Source organism: Oncorhynchus keta, chromosome 4 (genome assembly GCF_023373465.1).
Source record: "Oncorhynchus keta strain PuntledgeMale-10-30-2019 chromosome 4, Oket_V2, whole genome shotgun sequence".
NCBI classification, from domain to species: Eukaryota; Metazoa; Chordata; class Actinopteri; order Salmoniformes; family Salmonidae; genus Oncorhynchus; species Oncorhynchus keta.
Window position 1 is genome coordinate 64,991,919 of NC_068424.1, and position 24,342 is coordinate 65,016,260.

Consider the following 24,342-nt stretch of genomic DNA (forward strand, 5'->3'; position numbering starts at 1 on the left):
GGTAACCTGTCTAAATGACTCTCGCCCTGTAGCAATCATATCTGTAACCATGAAGTGCTTTGAAAGGCTGGTCATGGCTTACATCAACAACATAATCCCAGACACCCTGGACCCACTCCAATTTGCAAAAAAAGTTAAGATAAGTGTTAAAAAAACTATTTTGACCCTGTATTGAGATGAACTTTGCTGCAGTGTTGCTGATGTCCTTTGGTCAGGTGTGAAGTGTGTGTGTGAGGGATCACAGCGTGCTGAAGTGTGTGTGAAGGATCATAGCGTGCTGAAGTGTGTGTGAAGGATCATAGCGTGCTGAAGTGTGTGTGAAGGATCATAGCGTGCTGAAGTGTTTGTGAAGGATCACAGCATGCTGAAGTGTGTGTGAGGGATCATAGCGTGCTGAAGTGTGTGTGAAGGATCACAGCATGCTGAAGTGTGTGTGTGAGGGATCACAGCATGCTGAAGTGTGTGTGTGAGGGATCACAGCATGCTGAAGTGTGTGTGTGAGGGATCACAGCATGCTGAAGTGTGTGTGAAGGATCACAGCATGCTGAAGTGTGTGTGAGGGATCACAGCATGCTGAAGTGTGTGAGAAGGATCACAGTTTGCTGAAGTGTGTGTGAGGGATCATAGCGTGCTGAAGTGTGTGTGAGGGATCACAGCGTGCTGAAGTGTGTGAGAAGGATCACAGTTTGCTGAAGTGTGTGTGAGGGATCATAGCGTGCTGAAGTGTGTGTGAGGGATCATAGCGTGCTGAAGTGTGTGTGAGGGATCACAGCGTGCTGAAGTGTGTGCTCCTCCCCCATCACTCCTTCCTGCTATGAACACTCAACACGGTAAGAGAGTTACCATTGCGCTGGTGTGCATTGGTGTTTATGCCTCACTACCTACCAGGAAATGTAGCGGGTTAGTGTTTTTCATCATGAATATTGTTCTGGAGGCAGCTTTGCAGAGTGGTCACTAGCTGGCACACCCACAAAGTCATAAAATCAGATTTTTAAACCTAACCCTACCATTAACCACACTGCTAACCCTAATGCCTAACCTTAAATTAAGACCAAAAAGCACATTTTTGTTTTCATTATATTTTACATTATAGCCAGGTCTGCCTCCAGGACATGACAATAAATGTCAACTTGCAGAAATGTATGTATGTGGAAAGGAAACATGTTAGTCACTAACCATCAATGGACAGGAAACAGTCCCAGACACAACATACAGCTACCACAGTGTTCAGTCTGTCAGGTAGAATCACGGAGACAGTGGCAGATAATGAAGATGTCTTTATCTATACCAATCACGACACATCACATCTCATGACTTCAAAAACAAGATAAATGATGTCCCTTCAAAGATGAGTCACTCCAGAGCTGCTGCAGTTTGTCTGGGGCTGCTGTGTGTTCTCCTACTTGCTCGGATCACAGGCCTGTGTCTCTATTATAATGGTGTTCTTGGCAGTTATGAGAAAAACTGTAAAACCAACTCCACAGCAGAGAGAGACCAGTTACAGAGCAGTAACAACGCCATGACTATAGAGAGGGACCATCACCCAGACAAAACTCTCCATTCTAAAGCAACAGTCTCAACTGGGATAGAGGTATTTCAGCTGCAGTTTGTACCACATCTCTAAAGGGACTAAATTGTGGACGGAGAGTCGACAGGACTGTCTAAGAAGAGGAGCAGACCTGGTGATCATAAACAGCAGAGAGGAACAAGTATTTATCCATGAATTAATCGACAAGGGATTCTGGATTGGTCTGACTGACAGAGATGAAGAAGGGATCTGGAAATGTGTGAATGGCACTCCCCTGACCACAGTGTACTGGATGAGAGGGGAGCCTCATAGTTATCAGGGCAAGGACGAGGACTGTGTAGAGCAATGGACCTCTTTTTCTAACCCAGAGGATAACTGGTGTGATACACAATGCAGCGAATTGTGCTTGGAGGTCTGTGAGAAAGTGGCCTATCCATAACTCATACTCCAAACCTACCCGAAGTTAAATGCAAGTCAACTTATATACCAGGACATCATAAACAAACACATCAATGCTAGAGTTTAATTATACAAATAAATGATAACCATTGATTGTGCTTAAAAATGCTTTGTCAAATGTCACATTCATTTACAGTATGTTTATGTTCTACTTCTCATTTTGTTTTGATTTCTTATGAATTACATTGAAAGTTTAATGTACAGTACTCACTTTTACATCTCCAAGAGGTAAAACACAGTATCTCAAAAATTAAATATTTATTTCAAAAATAAAATGTGTGTCCATAATTACCCTGAAGGGACAGATGCCCTTCAGAGAGAGTGTGTGTGTGTGTGTGTGTGCACGTGTGCGTGTTTGTGTGTGTGTACTCTGTAGTGTAGTGCCCTCGTAATCTGTAGGGTCAGGAGGAGATAATTAGTGGGCCGAGTTCCAGAGAGAAGGACTTTAGCTGAACAACAGTGGCACAGTCTCGTCCTCTGGGAGGGCTAAGCTTTACAATCAAAATAAATATTCTGGAACTGGAACGCTTCAGCATAAGGGTCTCTGCTCTGCTACCACAATACTTTAGAATAAGCTTTTTATTACTACAAGACATAGCAATGTGAGCCCATGCTCTGTGCCATAGATAAAGGGCCTATGTTCTGCTACCACAAGGCTTTGGAATAAGCTTAAAGAACCCTGGTCTGTAACTACAGATGGTCATCCAGACATGTTTTGAGTTAGACCATATAGACTCCGCTGATCACATTTCTTAGGGATGAAACGTCTGATCTATTGGGGATTCATTCCATCCAACCATGTTACATTCTACAGGGTTGACAAGCAATGAATGAATCATTCACATGAGAGAATCATCCAGCTCTCTGATTAAAGACGATGGATTCTGATTTATCCCACTATAGTTTCACATTAACATTAGATATCAATAAAAAGTTATCCAATGTTTTTATCACTCTTGCAGATAGTTAGCTCATGGTTTACATTTCCAAATGTATATATTTTTTATACTTTAATAGATTTTCCCAGCTTGAAGCCTCTGAATATATTCTTTAATCAGATGAATTATGTATCACATCAAATAGGCCTGTACATTACGCTAATAATACTTCTAAGTGTAAAATTTTATTTCACAATATAGATCAAGTAGATTTTCCTTTTATTTGAACCCCGGTCTAGAGTATAAAACAGCACTGTTAGCTTAATTAAGCATACAGTGCCTTGCGAAAGTATTCGGCCCCCTTGAACTTTGCGACCTTTTGCCCCATTTCAGGCTTCAAACATAAAGATATAAAACTGTATTTTTTTTGTGAAGAATCAACAAGTGGGACACAATCATGAAGTGGAACGACATTTATTGGATATTTCAAACTTTTTTAACAACTTAACAACTTTTAACTCTTAACAACTTTTTTAATAACTGAAAAATTGGGCTTGCAAAATTATTCAGCCCCTTTACTTTCAGTGCAGCAAACTCTCTCCAGAAGTTCAGTGAGGATCTCTGAATGATCCAATGTTGACCTAAATGACTAATGATGATAAATACAATCCACCTGTGTGTAATCAAGTCTCCGTATAAATGCACCTGCACTGTGATAGTCTCAGAGGTCCGTTAAAAGCGCAGAGAGCATCATGAAGAACAAGGAGCACACCAGGCAGGTCCGAGATACTGTTGTGAAGAAGTTTAAAGCCGGATTTGGATACAAAAAGATTTCCCAAGCTTTAAACATCCCAAGGAGCACTGTGCAAGCGATAATATTGAAATGGAAGGAGTATCAGACCACTGCAAATCTACCAAGACCTGGCCGTCCCTATAAACTTTCAGCTCATTCAAGGAGAAGACTGATCAGAGATGCAGCCAAGAGGCCCATGCTCACTCTGGATGAACTGCAGAGATCTACAGCTGAGGGGGGAGACTCTGTCCATAGGACAACAATCAGTCGTACATGGTGGTGGCAGCATCATGGTTTGGGCCTGCTTTTCTTCAGCAGGGACAGGGAAGATGGTTAAAATTGATGGGAAGATGGATGGAGCCAAATACAGGACCATTCTGGAAGAAAACCTGATGGAGTCTGCAAAAGACCTGAGACTGGGATGGAGATTTGTCTTCCAACAAGACAATGATCCAAAACATAAAGCAAAATCTACAATGGAATGGTTCAAAAATAAACATATCCAGGTGTTAGAATGGCCAAGTCAAAGTCCAGACCTGAATCCAATCGAGAATCTGTGGAAAGAACTGAAAACTGCTGTTCACAAATGCTCTCCATCCAACCTCACTGAGCTCGAGCTGTTTTGCAAGGAGGAATGGGAAAAAATGTCAGTCTCTCGATGTGCAAAACTCATAGAGACATACCCCAAGCGACTTACAGCTGTAATCGCAGCAAAAGGTGGCGCTACAAAGTATTAATTTAAGGGGGCTGAATAATTTTGCACGCCCAATTTTTCAGTTTTTGATTTGTTAAAAAAGTTTGAAATATCCAATAAATGTCGTTCCACTTCATGATTGTGTCCCACTTGTTGTTGATTCTTCACAGAAAAATACAGTTTTATATCTTTATGTTTGAAGCCTGAAATGTGGCAAAAGGTCGCAAAGTTCAAGGGGGCCGAATACTTTCGCGTGGCACTGTACATGCATTTAAAATGCCCATTGTAAAGTAGGCTATGGTGTGTGGACTACATGCATGAGCTAGTCCAAAGAGCTTCCAAATTCTGGTGCGTTGGCACACATGCATACCCAGGGAGGAGACGTTGCTATAATTTTTATCAAATTTGTCAAAACTAGTAAATATCGTGCACTGAGTTTGAATGCTACGCAAATCTCTGATGAGAACCGATTAATTCATGGATAAAAACCTGTTTCTTCTTGAAAACACTTTAAAAATTAAAAATACAAAAAAATATACAAAAATTATATATATATATACAGTTGAAGTCAGAAGTTTACATACACTTAGGTTGGAGTCATTAAAACTTGTTTATCAACCACTCCACAAATTTCTTGTTAACAAACTATAGTTTTGTCAAGTCGGATAGGACGTCTACTTTGTGCATGACACAAGCAATTTTTCCAACATTTGTTTACAGACAGATTATTTCACTTATAATTCACTGTATCACAATTCCAGTGGATCAGAAGTTTACATACACTAAGTTGACTGTGTCTTTAAACAGCTTGGAAAATTCCAGAAAATGATGTCATGGCTTTAGAAGCTTCTGATAGGGTATTTGACATCATTTGAGTCAATTGGAGGTGTACCTGTGGATATATTTCAAGGCCTACCTTCAAACTCAGTGCCTCTTTGCTTGACATTATGGGAAAATCTAAAGAAATCAGCCAAGACCTCAGAAAAAAATGTGTAGACCTCCACAAGTCTGGTTCATCCTTGGGAGCAATTTTCAAACACCTGAAGGTACTATGTTCATCTGTACAAACAATAGTCCGCAAGTATAAACACCATGGGACCACACAGCCGTCATACCGCTCAGGAAAGAGACGCGTTCTGTATCCTAGAGATAATATAATAATAATATATGCCATTTAGCAGACGCTTTTATCCAAAGCGACTTACAGTCATGTGTGCATACATTCTACGTATGGGTGGTCCCGGGAATCGAACCCACTATCCTGGCATTACAAGCGCCATGCTCTACCAACTGTGCTACAGAAGGATGAACGTACCTTGGCGTGAAAAGTGCAAATCAATCCCAGATCAACATCAAAGGACCTTATGAAGACGCTGGAGGAAATGGGTGCAAAAGTATCTATATTCACAGTAAAATGAGTCCTATATCGACATACCCTGAAAGGCTGCTCAGCAAGGAAGAAGCCACTGCTCCAAAACCGTAATAAAAAATACAGACTACGGTTTGCAAATGCACATGGGGACAAAGATCATACTTTTTGGAGAAATATCCTCTGGTCTGATGAAACAAAAATAGAACCGTTTGGCTATAATGACCATCGTTATGTTTAGAAGAAAAAGGGGGAGGCTTGCATGCCAAAGACACCACCCCAACCGTGAAGCACGGGTGCGGCAACATCATGTTGTGGGGGTGCTGTGCTGCAGGAGGGACTGGTGCACTTCACAAAATAGATGGCATCATGAGGTAGGACAATTATGTGGATATATTGAAGCAACATCTCAAGACATCAGTCAGGAAGTTAAAGCGCGGTCGCAAATGGGTCTTCAAAATTGACAATGACCCCAAGAATACTTCCAAAGTTGTGGAAAAATGGCTTAAGGACAACCAAGTCAAGGTATTGTAGTGGCCATCACAAATCCCTGGCCTCAATCCCATAGAAAATGTGTGGGCCGAACTGAAAAAGAATGTGCAAGCAAGGAGGCCAACAACCTTTTTTTATTTTTTGTTTCACCTTTATTTAACCAGGTAGGCTAGTTGAGAGCAAGTTCTCATTTGCAACTGCGACCTGACCAAGATAAAGCAAAGCAATGTGACACAGACAACAACACAGAGTTACACATGGAGTAAACAATAAACAAGCCAATAACACAATAAACAAGTCAATGACACAGTAGAAAAAATAAAGTCTATATACAGTGTGCAAAAGGCATGAGGAGGTAGGCAATAAATAGGCCATAGGAGCGAATAATTACATTTTAGCAGTTTAACACTGGAGTGATACATGAGCAGACGATGATGTGCAAGTAGAGATACTGGTGTGCAAAAGAGCAGAAAAGTAAATAAAATAAATACAGTACGGGGATGAGGTAGGTAGATTGAGTGGGCTATTTACAGATGGACCATGTATTGCTGCAGTGATCAGTGAGCTGATCAGATAGTTGATGTTTAAAGTTGGTGAGGGAAATAAAAGTCTCGAACTTCAGCGATTTTTGCAATTCATTCCAGTCACTGGCAGCAGAGAACTGGAAGGAAAGGTGGCCAAATGAGATGGCTTTGAGTCCTGGTCTGACTCAGTTACACCAGCTCTGTCAGGAGGAATGGGCCAGAATTCACCCAATTTTACGTGGGAAGCTTGTGGAAGGCTACCCGATAAGTTTGACCCAAGTTAAACCATTTAAAGACAATGCTACCAAATACTAATTGAGTGTATGTAATCTTCTGACCCACTGGGAATGTGACGAAAGAAATAAAAGCTCAAATAAATAATTATCTTGTCACGATCATCGTAAGGAGCGGACCAAAATGCAGCGTGGTATGTGTTCATGATGATTTTTTAATTAAAGAAAGCACTGAACACTAAATAATAACGACCGTGAAGCTATAATGAGAACTGTGCTGACACAAGCAACTAGACATAGACAATCACCCACAAACAAACAGTGAAACCCAGGCTACCTAAGTATGATTCTCAATCAGAGACAACTAATGACACCTGCCTCTGATTGTGAACCATACTAGGCCGAAACATAGAAATCCCAAAATCATAGAAAAACAAACATAGACTGCCCACCCGACCTCACACCCTGACCATACTAAATAACGACAAAACAAAGGAAATAAGAACGTGACATCTCTCTAATATTATTCTGACATTTCACATTCTTAAAAGAAAGTGGTGATCCTAACTGAACTAAGACAGGGAATTTTTACTTGGATTAAATGTCAAGAATTGTGAAAAACTGAGTTTAAATGTATTTGGCTAATGTGCATGTAAACTTCCGACTTCAACTGTATACACTACCATTTAAAAGTTTGGGGTCACTTGGAAATGTCCTTGTTTTTGAAAGAAAAGCACAGTTTTTGTCCATTAAATTAGCAAATTGATCAGAAATACATTGTAGACATTGTTAATGTTGTAAATTTATTTTGTAGCTGGAAACGGACGATTTTTTAAAATGGAATATCTAGTATATAGGTGTACAGAGGCCCACTATCAGCAAATATCACTCCTGTGTTCTAATGGCACGTAGTGTTAGCTATTCCAGGTTTATCATTTTAAAAGGCTAATTCGTCATTAAAAAACATTAACAATGTCTACACTGTATTTCTGATGAATTTGATGTTATTTTAATGGACAAATAAATTGCATTTCTTTCAGAAACAAGGACATTTCTAAGTGACCCCAAACATTAAAAAACGTTAACAATGTCTACACTGTATTTCTGATGAATTTGATGTTATTTTAATGGACAAATAAATTGCTTTTCTTTCAGAAACAAGGACATTTCTAAGTGACCCCAAACTTTTAAACGGTAGTGTGTATATATATATATTTTTTTAAAGTGTTTTCAAGAAGGAACAGGTATTTATGAATTAATCGTTTTTCTCATCAGAGCTTTGCTTAACTTTCAAGCTCAATGCACGATATTTACTAGTTTTGACAAATTTGATAAAAAAATATAGTAATGTCTCCTCCATGGGTATGCATGTGTGTCAACGCACCAGAAATTGGAAGCTCACTGGACTAGCTTGTGCATGTAGTCCACACATCATGTGCTTTTCTTTCAAAAACAAGGACATTTATAAGTGACCCCAAACTTTTGAACGGTAGTGTGTGTATATATATATTTTGTGTGTGTTTTCAAGAAGGGAAGAGTTTGGTAACTCCTGACTCCACACAGACATGGCGTGTATACGTGCTGCTCCATAGCCAGTACTGTTCCTCATTCAGACAAGCATGCGTCCAAACTTTGTTCATTTGCACAATGTCTCTCCTTCACATTCACTTGTAAATGTCCAAACTCACCAAAATGTACAGACTGAAAATGCAAAATTATCATCAAGGTAAAGGGTGGCTACTTTGAAGAATCTCAAAATATATTTTGATTTGTGTAACACTTTTTTGGATCCTACATGATCCTACATGATTCCATGTGTGTTATTTCATAGTTTTGATGTCTTCTCTGTTATTCTATAATGTAGATAGTAAAAATAAATAACCCTTGAATGAGTAGGTGTGCCGAAACTTTTGACTGGTTCTGTATGTAGATATGTTTGTTAGAAATAATACTATATTTCTCTTGACAGAGTGATGCTGAATTTTAAAAGTGGCTCAACTTACAATAACATTTATGAAGCTGACCTTAGCTAGCAAGCCTCTTCCATTGTTTAACATGGCTGGTTTGCTTCCCAGCTAGCACCTAATGTTCTGAGAACCATATGTTTCTTAGACCTTGGTGAGAGCATGGTTGTCCTGTAGTTATTTTGCATACAACGTTCCCACAATGTTCTGCGAATGGTGCAGGATAGTTGGTTGGCTTTGGAACATTCTCAGCACATTGAAGATGACAAAATAATAACAATATTTTTTTTTGTTATTTCATTACTTTAAAATAAAATTTCCTAAAAGTTCAAACATCGTTACATTTAATTACAATTTTTGGTTATGTTCTAGGAATGTTCTCCAACTGGTTTGACATTAGGAATGTTCTCAAATAGTTCAAAGAACACTGAGAAAAAACATTCTTCTGTGGGAATTTAAGTACTTCAGTATAACGTTTTCTGCAGGTTTCCTCATTTAATTTTTCAGAATATTAAGAAAACTCGCCATAAAAAAACAAGAAAAAAATAATAACGTTCAGAGAACGTTCTAAGAATGTTATTTAAAAACATATACATTCCGTTCTCAGTGTCAACAAAACTCTCTCTATCCTCTATCTTGTTAAGTGTGTTCAGGTGTGTTGGTCGCACCCACTAATTGATCTTATTGAGTGCTTGTTTCCTTTGAAATGGAGTCTTTTTGAATTATTTTTGAGTTATAAAATACATGACATACTAACTCCATCCGGGTGGTGCAGTGGACTAATTCCATGGATAGAGAGAAGAATATCATACTGTAGGTTTGAATCTCACTCACACTGTGCCACAATAAAACAAATAATATGTTTGCATTATTAATGCCTCAGAAAATTAATTTCCATGTGTCCTATCTATGCTTTGACTTCATAAACGTTAACCCAAACTTGGAGTGTTATTGAAACATTTAGTGAAAGTTTTCAGGAAGTTATTAAAAAACCTCCACATAACCATTATATTTTGTTCAAAACATTCACAACATTTAGAGAATGTTCTCAAAACGTTTTTTAATTACATTCAAATAACATCTATTTTCTGTTCTCAGAATGTTAATTAAACCTCCTGCAAATGTTCACTTCTGTTCTCAGAACATTTTTAAAAAACTTTCCGTTTTACCAGTCACTGAACTTATGGCTTTGTTACCAGATACAATGGGATACCAAAAACGTACATTCCCACCACTTGCAAGGAATTAAATGTGCTAGCTGGGTAGGTATCTAAATATAACTGTGTTTAACAACTTGGCCCTTTCAAGCATTGTTTTTGATTGAAATGGGAAACAGTGTGTGTGGATATCATCAGTTAGATACAGTCTATTAGGCTAGCTAGCTAACCGGCCATAGACTAATTAACTAATGAGAGAGCAATAAGCTGTTAGAGCTAGCTAGAGCAGAGTATTAATAGTGTATTGCGGGTTCTATGTATTTACCTCTCTCCTTTCCTTGTACAGACCTGAATGTGTTCATACATCCAATTAAATAAATCTCCTTCTTTTCTCTCTTCATGTTGCTTAGACCTTCCCTTTCCGGCCATGAGGGAGCGCCCTCCCGGCTGTAAGACTGTGTTTGTGGGTGGTCTGCCAGAGAACGCTAACGAGGCCCTCATCGTGGAGGTGTTCGGCCAGTTGGGGGAGATCATTGCAATCCGAAAGAGCAAGAAGAACTTCTGCCATATCCGATTTGTCGAAGAGTTCACTGTGGACAGAGCCCTCTTCCTGTCTGGTACATTTCCTACGTTTTCTATTAAACTTCAAGCTGTATTGTGGAATAAATGTCTTCCCTCTTCAGTCCCAGACCTTAACTATGTTGGTCAATGAGGAGACAATGAGAGGTGTTGTGGAATAAATGGCCCCAGTCTCCAGTCAGACACCTTAACTATGTTGGTCAATGAGGAGACAATGAGAGGTGTTGTGGAATAAATGGCCCCAGACTCCAGTCAGACACCTTAACTATGTTGGTCAATGAGGAGACAATGAGAGGTGTTGTGGAATAAATGGCCCCAGTCTCCAGTCAGAGACCTTAACTATGTTGGTCAATGAGGAGACAATGAGAGGTGTTGTGGAATAAATGTCCCCCCTCTTCAGTCAGAGACCTTAACTATGTTGGTCAATGAGAAGACAACTATGAGTGTTGGAATAAATGTCCCAGATCCCCTTACTAGTAAGTAATTCCATCTATTAGACTCCATCTATTCGACTCCAGTTATTAAACTCCATCTATTAGACACCAGTTATTAGACTCCGTCTATTAGACTCCCTCTTTTAGACTCCATCTATCAAACTCGATCGAATAGACTCCAGCTATTAGACTCCAGCTGTTACACTCCCTCTATTAGACTCCCTCTATTAGACTCCCTCTATTAGACTCCCTCTATTAGACTTCCTCTTTTAGACTCCATCTATCAAACTCAATCTATTACACTCCCTCTATTAGACTCCATCTATTAGACTTCAGGTATTAGACTCCATCTATTAGACTTCAGGTATTAGACTCCATCTATTAGACTCCATTTATTAGACTCCCTCTATTAGACTCCCTCTATTAGACTTCCTCTTTTAGACTCCATCTATCAAACTCGATCTATTACACTCCCTCTATTAGACTCCATCTATTAGACTTCAGGTATTAGACTCCATCTATTAGACTTCAGGTATTAGACTCCATCTATTAGACTCCATTTATTAGACTTCAGCTGTTACACTCCATCTATTAGACTCCCTCAATTAGACTCCCTCTATTAGACTCCATCTATTAGACTACATCTATTAGACTCCAGCTATTAGACTCCATCTATTAGACTCCCTCTATTAGACTCAATCTATTAGACTTCAGCTATTGGACTCCATCTATTAGACTCAATTTATTAGACTCCATTTATTAGACTCCAGCTGTTACACTCCATCTATTAGACTCCCTCTATTAGACTCCCTCTATTAGACTCCCTCTATTAGACTCCATCTATTAGACTCCATCTATTAGACTCCCTCTATTAGACTCCCTCTATTAGACTCCCTCTATTAGACTCCATCTATTAGACTCCCTCTATTAGACTCTATCTATTAGACTCCATCTACTAGACTCCGTCTATTAGACTCCCTCTATTAGACTCCCTCTATTAGACTCCAGCTGTTATACTCCAGCTGTTAGACTCCATCTATTAGACTCCCTCTATTAGACTCCCTCTATTAGACTCCCTCTATTAAACTCCTTCTATTAGACTCCCTCTATTAGACTCCATCTACTAGACTCCAGCTATTAGACTCCCTCTATTAGACTCCCTCTATTAGACTCCAGCTATTAGACTCCAGCAATTAAACTCCCTCTATTAGACTCCATATATTAGACTCCCTCTATTAGACTCCAGTTATTAGACTCACTCTAGTAGACTCCAGTTATTAGATTCCATCTATTAGACTCCAGCTATTAGACTCCATCTATTAGACTCCCTCTATTAGATTCCCTCTATTAGACTCCCTCTATTAGATTCCCTCTATTAGACTACATCTATTAGACTCCAGTTATTAGACTCCCTCTATTAGACTCCCTCTATTCGACTCCATCTATTAGACTCCAGCTATTAAACTCCCTCTATTAGACTCCCTCTATTAGACTCCCTCTATTAGACTCCCTCTATTAGACTCCAGTTATTAGACTCACTCTATTAGACTCCAGTTATTAGATTCCATCTATTAGACTCCTGCTATTAGACTCCATCTATTAGACTCCATCTATTAGTCTCCATTTATTAGACTCCCTCTATTAGGGTCCCTCTATTAGACTCCGTCTATTAGACTCCAGTTATTTGACTCCCTCTATTCGACTCCAGCTATTAGAGTCCAGCTATTAGACTCCATCTACTAGACTCCAGCTATTAGACTCCAGCTATTAGACTCCATCTATTAGACTCCATCTTTTAGACTCCATTTATTAGACTCCCTCTATTAGACTCCCTCTATTAGACTCCATCTATTAGACTCCCTCTATTCGCCTCCAGCTATTAGACTCCATCCACTAGACTCCATCTATTAGAGTCCATCTACTAGACTCCCTCTATTAGACTCCATCTATTAGACTCCCTCTATTAGACTCCAGCTATTAGACTCCCTATATTAGACTCACTCTATTAGACTCCAGCTATTAGACTCCATCTATTAGACTCCAGCTATTAGACTCCTTCTATTAGACTCCTGTTATTACACTCCTGCTATTAGACTCCCTCTATTAGACCATCTATTAGACTCCATCTCTTACTCCCTCTATTAGACTCTTTCTATTAGACCCCCTCTATTCGACCATCTATTAGACCATCTCTTACTCCCTCTATTAGACTCCCTCTATTAGACTCCCTCTATTGTACCATATATTAGACTCCAGCTATTAGACTCCAGCTATTAGACTCCCTCTATTAGACTCCCTCTATTAGACTCCCTCTATTGTACCATATATTAGACTCCAGCTATTAGACTCCAGCTATTAGACTCCCTCTATTAGACTCCCTCTATTAGACTCCCTCTATTGTACCATATATTAGACTCCAGCTATTAGACTCCAGCTATTAGACTCCCTCTATTAGACTGTATCTAAGAGAAATGACAGAAAGAGAGAACGAGAGAGAGTGGGAAGCAGAGAGATAGAGAGAACGAGAGAGAGAGAGAACGAGAGAGAGAGAGAACGAGAGAGAGAGAGAACGAGAGTGAGAGAGAGATGTGTTTTCTTGGGTGTCACAAGAGGACCAATTAGTCTCCAAGTCTTCTCTATGAATTAGTTTAGAGAACAGAAAGGTGTTTACTTCAACCCCACAAAGCTACTTTAGCTGGGATGCAGCTGTGACAGGAACCAACAGATTAAAAAGAGGAGAGCCTCAGAGGGATGGGGAGCGATGGATGGACCGATAGTTTCAACCCAAATGGAGGATGCCAGGAATCAGGAGTGAGATGCAGGTGTCTGATAGAAAGTGGTTTGTGGGTATTTACGGCGCTTTATCGCCCTGCACCTGCACGTTTAGCAGAGTGAAATGTCACTTGTGATGTTACCAATTGGTTCTAACGCTCTCTTCCCCCCCACCCCCCACTCTCTCTATAATATAATAATAATAATATATGCCATTTAGCAGACGCTTTTATCCAAAGCGACTTACAGTCATGTGTGCATACATTCTACGTATGGGTGGTCCCGGGAATCGAACCCACTACCCTGGCATTACAAGCGCCATGCTCTACCAACTGAGCTACAGAAGGACCTTTCCTCTCCCTCCAGGCTCTCTCTCCCCTCAACCCCCTCTCTCTCTCTCTCCCCTCCCCCACTCTTTCTCTCTCTCTCCCCTCAAACCCCTTTCCTCTCCCTCCAGGCTACTGTATGCGTCTGGGCTCCAGTACAGACAAGAAGGACACAGGGCGGCTCCATGTGGACTTTGCCCAGGCCAGAGACGACTTGTATGAGTGGGAGTGTCGTCAGCGCCTGTATGCCAGAGAGGAGAGACACCGCAGGAGGATGGAGGAGGACCGTTTCAGACCCCCCTCCCCTCCACCCATCGTCCATTATTCAGACCACGAGTGTAGCCAGCTGGGCGACAAGATCAAAGGTGGGGCTCAATTTCCCAGGGCATACACACATTCAGTACACACAGATTCCCGGAGTACACTCAGATGCACGCAGTACTCAGACAGAAACAATACAGAGACAGACTCTCAAACAAAGAAACACAATACCCAAATACTAACTAACCCTACTTCTTGGTCTATCACAGTGGTCCTCCTCTGATTTAGTTTGGTTGACAAATCTCCTTAACACACTGCAGAGCTTGATGTTCTTTATCCATCTGAGTATGAATCTGTCTCTGGGTTTAAAGAAGCTGTAGACTCAAAAGCCCCATCTGCTCTGAGTGTTTGACTGGTGATTTTGTTTGTGTGTGTGTGTGTGTGTTGTGTGTGTGTGTGTGTGTGTGTGTGTGTGTTCGTGCGCGTGCACATGCACATGCATTTGTGTTTAAGCACAGGCTTCACTACTATAATCTGCTGAAGTACATAAATATCCCCACAACTTGTACTTAAATATTTGTGAATGTGAGGATTCCAATAGAAAAGTGAGGCAAAAAGAGGTAATCTTGCTGCTATCTTAGTCCAAACACCTTGACAATTTCTCTATTACAACTTCCGGCGCCGACAGAGATGGCCGCCTCGCTTCGCGTTCCTAGGATGAATTTGATTTGATTTATTAACTATTATGAAGAGCAGTGACCTTTAACTGGCTTAGTAATGAATGTGGCTGCTCCACATTCAGTTTATCTGAGAAGCTGATATATGTGTCACGCCTGCTCCCACTCCCCTCTCTGGCGCTCGAGGGTGCCAGGTGGCCCATCATTACACACACCTGTCACCATCATAACACGCATCTGCGTAATATGGACTCACCTGGACTCGTTGTTGATTGCCCCTCTATATCTGTCTGCTCCTCAGTTTGTTCCCTGTGTCAGCATTATTGTCGTTGTGTTTCCCCTGTCCAAATGCTGTCCTTGTTTGTTTTATGTTAGTTATTTCTTAAATGTTCACTCTCTATACTTGCTTCTCGTCTCCCAGCATCTGTCCTTACAGAATGCTGACACCACAATGTGAGGCATCAGGAATTCTTTATTCATTTTTATTTTTTTGCCGGCTTCCGGTCCGTGTGCCGCTGTCGGAGGAACCGGCGGTGCCTCAGCTGTCTCGTTGCACTCCCATCCCACGTCATGCCTCAGCCGGCTTGTCAGGCTCCCATCCCACGTCATGCCTCAGCCAGCTCATCAAGCTCCCACGCCCCAGCTGGCTCGTCAGGCTTCCGGGCTTCATCGGGCTTCCACGCCTCAGCCGCCTCATCCGCCTCATCCGGCTCCCAAGTCTTTACTGGAGCGCCAGGCACGCCCAGGTGGGACGATAAGTGGCGCCCCTAGAGGGGGGTACTGTCACGCCTGCTCCCACTTCCCCTCTGTGGCGCTAGAGGGCTCCAGGCGGCCCATCATTACACACACCTGTCACCATCATTAAGCGCATCTGCGCAATATTGGACTCACCTGCAATTACCTCTTTGATTGCCCCTCTATATCTGTCTGCTCCTCAGTTTGTTCACGGTGTCAGCATTATTGTCGTTATGTTTCAACTGTCCAGATGCTGTCCTTGTTTGTTTTATGTTGGTTATTTGTTAAATGTTCACTCTCTGTACTTGCTTCTTGTCTTCCAGCATCTGTCCTTACAATATGAGATGCCAGCCAGGCAGCAGCTTGGTATTTTAGTATGCACACATATCCTCAACACATTCATGGGTTGCACGTTTCATCACAATATTGTTTGGAATGTTCGTTTTAGGACTGATGCCAAGCTGAGCATTCTACATTCTACTAATGCAGTCTTAATAGGTGTTGATTAAGATTCTGTCTGAAGTGCATTACATACTGTTGCCTAAAAAACAATGACATTTCAAAACGAGGCAAATATTTATGTCTCACGTACTTTACTCGAAAAGAAACAACCATAAATCCCACGCAGGGAAAACACACCATAACACAGCAGTCTAACACTCAACAAGGAACAAACACGCACAAAACATTTTGGGGACCAGAGGGTTAATTAGGGAAAATAATATTAACGTAATGGGAACCAGGTATGTTCAATCAAGACAAAACAAAACAGAAAAAGAAACGTAGATCGGTGGCAGCTAGAAAGCCGGTGACGATGACCGCCGAACGCCGCCCGAACAAGGAGAGGCACCAACTTCGGCAGAAGTCATGACAGTACCCCCCTCCTGACGCACAGCTCCAGCAGCGCGCCGACACCGGCCTCGGAAACGGCCCGGAGGATGAGGCGCAGGGCGATCTGGGTGGAGACGGGGAAATTCCTGCAGTAAGGAAGGGTCCAGGATGTCCTCCACCCACACCCAGCATCTCTCCTCCGGACCATACCCCTCCTACTCCACAAGGTACTTAAGGCCCCTCGCCCGATGCCTTGAGTCCATGATGGCTCGCACAGTATACGCCGGGGCCCCCTCGATGTCCAGCGGGGGCGGAGGAACTCCCGCACCTCAGACTGCTGGAGCGGACTGCTGGAAGCGGACGAGAGGTTAATACGATAATCAGGGGGAAGCTGTAACCCATAACATACCTCGTTCAGTCTCCTCAGGACTTTAAATGGTCCCACAAACCGCGGACCCAGCTTCCGGCAGGGCAGGCGAAGGAGCAGGTTTCCGGTCGAGAGCCAGACCTGGTGTCCCGGGCCTCACGGCGGTGGCGGTCGGCGCTCGCCTTCTGTCGCCTGATGGCCCGTTGCAGGCGCACATGGGCAGCGTCCCAGGTCTCCTCAGAGCGCCAAAACCATTCATCCACTGCAGGTGCCTCGATCTGGTTCTGATGCCACGGTGCCAGGACCGGCTGATAACCTATTAGGTGTGTTCAATCAAGACAAAACAAAATAGAAAAAGAAACGTAGATCGGTGGCAGCTAGAAAGCCGGTGGCGGAAGTCGTAACACCCTAGCTGTAGAGATGAATAATATATTTTGATAAGCCACTTAGCTGGCTGTATAGATGCATTATATAGTTTGATAAGCCCCTTAACTCCTTAGCTGTATCGATGGATTATAGGACATTGTAAGTGATAATGATGTCTATCAGATGCCACAGCCTCACAGCTTAACGCTAATTTTGTCCGAATATGATATTCCATTGGACCTTGTCATTGTGTAGATATTGTGTGTGTATTGATAATGGACCTGTAGTTGGTAGGGAGGACTAGTGACTGTGGAGAGCCTGGAAACCTACATCTTTCTATAGATACAGATGAACATAAACTAAAAATACCAACATGTGAGAAATACTGTACTTTATTAACATTTCAATGGAGCCCACCAAAATCATGTATTGATTTAATTAAAAATCATTGTCCTCCAAATCAAGGTTTCACAATTGTATTTTGCTAGGCAAGTCAGTTAAGATCAAATTCTTATTTTCAGTGATGGCCTAGGAACAGTGGGTTAACTGCCCTGTTCTGGCAACTTTTCGGTTACTAGGCCAACACTCTAACCACTAGGCTACATTTAAGACATTTACATTTAAGTCATTTAGCAGACGCTCTTATCCAGAGCGACTTACAAATTGGTGCATTCACCTTATGACATCCAGTGGAACAGTCACTTTACAATAGTGCATCTAAATCTTAAAAGGGGGGGGGGGTGAGAAGGATACTTATCCTATCCTAGGTATTCCTTAAAGAGGTGGGGTTTCAGGTGTCTCCGGAAGGAGGGGCGGCTACCCTGCCGCCCCTCCACTCTAACCACTAGGCTACCCTGCCGCCCCTCCACTCTAACCACTAGGCTACCCTGCCGCCCCTCCACTCTAACCACTAGGCTACCCAGCCGCCCCTCCACTCTAACCACTAGGCTACCCTGCCACCCCTCCACTCTAACCACTAGGCTACCCTGCCGCCCCTCCACTCTAACCACTAGGCTACCCTGCCGCCCCTCCACTCTAACCACTAGGCTACCCTGCCGCCCCTCCACTCTAACCACTAGGCTACCCTGCCGCCCTCCACTCTAACCACTAGGCTACCTGCCGCCCCTCTAACCACTAGGCTAACCACTAAAGGCTACAAAATTAAACAATAATAATAATAATATATGCCATTTAGCGCCCCAACTTACAGTCATGTGTGCATACACCCTTAAAGATTATTGTAAATCATTTCTACAATTAAACAAGGACCACATAAATGCTCTACCAACTGAGCCACAGAAGGACCAAACAAGGAGTTACATTCCACTTATTTAAGTTTATCTAAGTCTTAAGGAACTATATTGAGCCATTACATCCCTTCCTGTTTCACTAGGGTATAAAAATGAGGTAACACACATGCAATATCCCTTTGTCATCCAACACCATGAAGAAAACAAAATAACTGGCTGTTCAAAAGAGACAGATGGTTGTAGAACTTCATAAATCTGGTAATGGCTACAAGAAGATCTACAAACAATCGAATACACCACTGAGCACTGTCAGGGCAATTCTTTAAAAAAAAAATAGTATGGAACAGTTGAAAACCTCACGGGTAAAGGAGGCAAATGCATTTTGCCCCCAGGATCGGGAGGAGGATAGTGAGAGACACAACAAAATCCCCAAGAATCACTGTGAAAGAATTGCAGGCCTTGGAGGCATCTTGGGGTCACCAGGTTCCAAAAAGTATCATCGGACACCACCTCTACAACCACAGGCTCTTTGGAAGCGTTGCCAGAAAAAAGCACTTTCTGACCCCAAGACACAGACGCAAGCGTTTGGAGTTTGCCAAATGTAATTTAAATTATGACTGGAAGACGGTGCTCTGGTCAGATGAGACCAAAATTGAACATGTTGTTCAGATACAGCATCGGCATGTTTGGCGTCGAAATAGAGATGCATACAAGGAGAGACACCTCATACCCACAGTGAAATATAGTGGTGGGTCAGTGATGTTTTGGGGCTGTTTTAATTCTGGAGGTCCAGGCTGACAATCTGGTTGCCTCTGCCAGAAGGCTGGGACTTGGCCGTAGGTGGACTTTCCAACAAGACAATGACCCAAAACATACCTCAAGATCCACACAGAAATGAATCCGTGACAGCAAAATCCATGTTCTGCCATGGTCATCTCAGTCGCCGGACCTCAATCCAATTGAAAACCTGTGGGCTGAGTTGAAGAGGGCAGTTGATAAGCGCAAAGCCAAGAATGTGAAGGATCTTGAAAGGATTTGCATAGACAAATTATCCAAAATCCCTCCAAATGTGTTCCTTAACCTTGTCAAACATAACAGGAAAAGACTCCATGATCTAATTCTTGCCAGAGGTGGTTGCACTAAGTACTAAATGAGGAATGCCAATAATTATGAAACCATGATTTTGGTGAAATGTGTTTTGTATTAGTTTTTTTCGATTGCTAAACGACAGTGGGCACAACTGGAGTCACATGTGCAAAACTCTAACTACAGTCTGCACTACCAACAGTCACCTGAGCTAAACAGTTCACATCACCTGCAAAACTCATTCCAAGCAACACAACTCTTAACACATGGCTCAAAACAAGCTCAGTGCAGCCAAACACTATGCACAACCCTCACTGAGATAACACACACTGTCACTCAGAACACACTGAGAGTAAAAACACTAGCATCAAACACCAATACAGAAAATACAAACTTTTCATCTTTACAGTTTGAACAATTTCAGTGACTTCATACAAAGTAGTATTTTCTTCAAAGAAAAGAGTGACATTCTTTCACATGATTTATTAAAATTTTTAGAACATAACAATTCTTTAAGGTAAATGAAAATTAGCAGTTTGCTTCAATAGTCTGTAGTAATTTACGGGATTACAGTAATGAGAAAAAAAAGGTAGAAACTAAAAGTACATACTGTAATTCGAACAAATAATTGAGGGGCTAATCCTGCCTCTCTCTAGCATCAGGCCACAGGTTTTCTTCAACATCACATCTAATGTTTTCTCTTGCCATGCACCTGGGGAAGAACCTTCTGGAGTGCCTTATCCATCCCTGGCAGTCCTCTGGACTCGTGTCCTCACATCCGGCACGCATGGCTTCCAAAAGAGACATTTGGTCATGTGGGTGGTGACCAAACACTTTCCACCTCCAGGCAGAGAAAAACTCCTCTATTGGGTTGAGGAAGGGTGAATATGCAGGCAGGTACAAAACCATACATCTGTGATGTGCTGCAAACCAATCTGTGACAGCTGCAGAGTGGTGAAAAGCAACGTTATCGCAAACTATGACAAAAACTTGGGGGTTTCTTACTGGCTCCCCCTGTTCTGCTGGCGCAAGCTGAGCATAGAGCTGTTCTAGGAAAGCTATAAGCCTTTCTGTGTTGTATGGGCCAATGAGCGGTGTGTTGAGAAGCAAACCATCATTGGCCATTGCAGCACACATGGTGATATTTCCCCCCCCTTTGGCCTGGAACCTCCACAGTGGCCCTTTGACCTATAACATTCCTTCCTCTGCGCCGTGTTTTGGCAAGGTTAAATCCAGCTTCATCGATAAATACAAATGAATGTGGTCTTTCCAGTGCTTCCACCTCCATTACTCTCTGAAAAACAGTAAGTGCACAGTTTTACTGTAGAAATGCTAGTGTTTTTTTTACTGTAAATATTTTGTATAGCTGTGTACGTAACCTCAGACATCTTACCTGGACATATTGGTATCTTTGCTCTTTTACCCGTTCACTGTTTCTCTCGAACGGTACAGTGTATAACTGTTTCATTGCAACTTGGTGTTTCTTTAGGACTTGAGCAATAGTTGTTGTGCTGACAGAATTAACATTTTCAAATATATCATTATCAGCCAGCACTCTATCTTCAATCTCCCGCAGTTTTATTGCATTGTTGACAACAACCATGTCAACAATAGCATTTTCCTGCGCATCTGAAAATATTTTTCCTCTTCCCCCTGTTGGGGGCAGCCTTTGGGTCCTGTTGTAAAAATATATTTTACAGTCAAACTTACTGTAATATATATCTGTGTAAATATTCTATAATTGCAATACAAAATAGATTCCTGTAATGTTTTCATTTACTGTAAGGATGTAACTCTCACCTGTTTGCATGATGGAAAATTCGCATTACAGATGCCACTTTGGATCTTTGCAGATTGGGGTGCACCCTCAACCCTGCCTCTCTCAATGAGAGACCATGGTTCACGACATGGTCTATAAGTGTAGCCCTTATTTCATTTGAAATAACAGCTCTTTGTCTTCTTTGTCTTCCTCCACCCTCTCCCTGCCACCCTTCTCCCTCCACGAACCCATCTTCCTTGTTCCATTTCCAAAATGAGTCTTTCTGAGCTCTACCTATATATACTGTAATATGTGTGTGTGTTCACTAACAAGTCTAAAACAAGACACCTGCTTAGCCTTTCAGCTGAAATTGCAATCAGCAGTGTTTGAAAGGCACAAGGCTGAAATCTATTCCGTTTTGAATGTGTGGTTCACAGTTTTGACAGCAGTGTGTTAGCATTTGAACAAAGTGCTGTAAATCCACAGTGTTGTGCAGGTTGTGGTTAAAGTCATGGGATAAGTGTGTAGCGTTTTGAAAACTGTGTTCAAGCAATGAAAAATGAACTAGAGTTTGGTCCACATGAACTACTGCTGTGCAGACTGTAGTTAGAGTTTTGCACATGTGACTCCAGTTGTGTCCACTGTCGTTTAGCAATCGAAAAAAACTGTAAATAATTGTATGATTTTGTTTGTGCATTGCCAGTCAGGGGTGCCAGTAATTTTGGAGCCCGGTGTATATGTATGGTATTGTGTCGTATCGTTTTATGGACTCTTAACCAACCGTGCTATTTTGTTAGTTTTTTCACATTGTTTGTAACAATTTATACTGCTTGAGTGGCAGCAACTGTTCCAAGAAGAGGTCACTTGTTGTTTCATGGTCCTGCTGTCCACTCTCCATCCTTGCTAGTCACTCTTCAAGTGATGCCAGGCGTAACATGACCATCAGTGTTATGTCATCCTTTTAAAAAGCTTTGGTGAAATGTATGCATTGTGATGAGATTATAATCAAAGCAGTAATTATATACATTTGTTACATTCAGTGAAGTTGACTCCTTATGGGTAGTTAAAAAAAACAGATCCCAAGCTAAGCAACACTACTTCAAATCGGACTCCGCTAACTATCTAGCTAGCTACCCCTCAACTAATACCAGCATGATTTTTTCCCCAAAGTTAGAAAGAGCTTTAAAGTTCTGCCTCTGAGTATAAAGTTTGAAAATAAATGTCTAGTTTCAACTATACAAAACAAAAATATGAACGCAACATGTAAGGTGTTGGTCCTATGTTTCATGCTCTGAAATACCAGAAATGTTCCATACGCAAAAGAAAAGCTTATTTCGCTACAATTTCGTGCACAAATTTGTTTACATCCCTGTTAGTGAGCATTTCTCCTTTGCCAAGATAATCCATCCACCTGACAGGTGTGGCATATCAAGAAGCTGTTTAAACAGCATGCTTATTACACAGGTGCACCTTGTACTGGAGACAATAAAAGGCAGTTTTGCCACCAGTTTTGAGGGAACGTGCAATTGGCATGCTGACTGCAGGAATGTCCACCAGAGCTGTTGCCATAAGCCACCTCCAACGTCGTTTAAGAGATTTTGGCAGTACATCCAACCGGCCTCACAACTACAGGCGATGTGTGGTGAAGAATATTTTTGTCTGTAATAAAGAACTCATTCTGATTGGCTGGACCTGGCTCCCCGGTGGGTGGGCCTATGTCCTCCCAGGCCCATTCATGGCTGTGCCCTGCCCAGTAATGTGAAATCCATAGATTAGGGCCGAATGTATTTATTTAAATTGACTGATTTCCTTCTATAAACTGTAATTCAGTCAAATCAAATTGTTGAGAACATTTAATGAGGATATTATTTATCAATGTTGTTCGTTTGTGGAGATCGTTTTGTGCAAACTTTCCTTTAACCCTCTCCTCAGATGAGGCAGCGTTTGGGGCGGCGGTGCACGTGCTGCTGACCTGGGTGGAACGCGGTGAGGTGAACCGTCGTAACGCCAACAACTTCTACTCAATGATCCAGTCGTCCAACAGCCACATCCGCCAGCTGATGAGTCAGAAGGCCGCCCACGAGAAGGAGTTGGAGGTGGCCAAGGACAAGTTCAAGACCGCCCTGTCTGGCATCCTGGCACAATGTGAGTACACACCAGGCTTACACACACACACACACACACACACACACACACACACACACACACACACACACACACACACACACACACACACACACACACACACACACACACACACACACACACACACACACACACACACACACACACACACAAGGGAGAGGGTCAACATAAAACCACTTGTGGCATTCCCTTTGAAGCAACGTCACATTGTCCCTCTCAACGTTCTCAACCCTCAAGTGATTTTCATGTCACAAGTTCACAAGTTCCAGGTCAGTGCTCCATACATGATGGATCAAATACCCAGGGACATGGAACAGAGATGGTCTTTTCTGCAAACACACTCACAAACATGCATGGCTGCACACAAACAGAGGATAGCACTTCTGAAGACCCACTCTATGGGATGACTCTTTGTAGGAGTCGATTTGGGGCAGTTTGCCTGGTAAAGGCCAGGGATGGCAGCAATAACATTGAACAGGTTATTTAGGGAGCTGTTAGCTACCTCTCTTAGCCCACCATCATTAGGCCCAGAGTGGCTACTCACTCACTCACTCACTCTCTCTCTCCTCTTTCTTCCTGTCTCTCTTTCTCTGTCTAGCAACTGTTCACCAGGAGACAACATCCCAAAGGGAGCAGAAATAATCTAGTTTTAGAAACCTGCTT

General features: G+C 42.0%; 1 protein-coding gene across 2 annotated transcripts in view; it reads left to right on the top strand.

The window, feature by feature from the left end:
• Window positions 1–24,342, top strand: part of LOC118371090 (ecto-NOX disulfide-thiol exchanger 2-like) — a 364,051-nt gene that overhangs the window by 262,297 nt on the left and 77,412 nt on the right. For both annotated transcript variants that reach the window (XM_052512575.1, XM_052512577.1), the window contains 3 exons: window positions 10,502–10,708; window positions 14,334–14,567; window positions 23,467–23,679. In XM_052512575.1, the coding sequence (XP_052368535.1) occupies window positions 10,502–10,708; window positions 14,334–14,567; window positions 23,467–23,679 (654 nt within the window). The remainder of the gene's footprint in view (window positions 1–10,501; window positions 10,709–14,333; window positions 14,568–23,466; window positions 23,680–24,342) is intronic.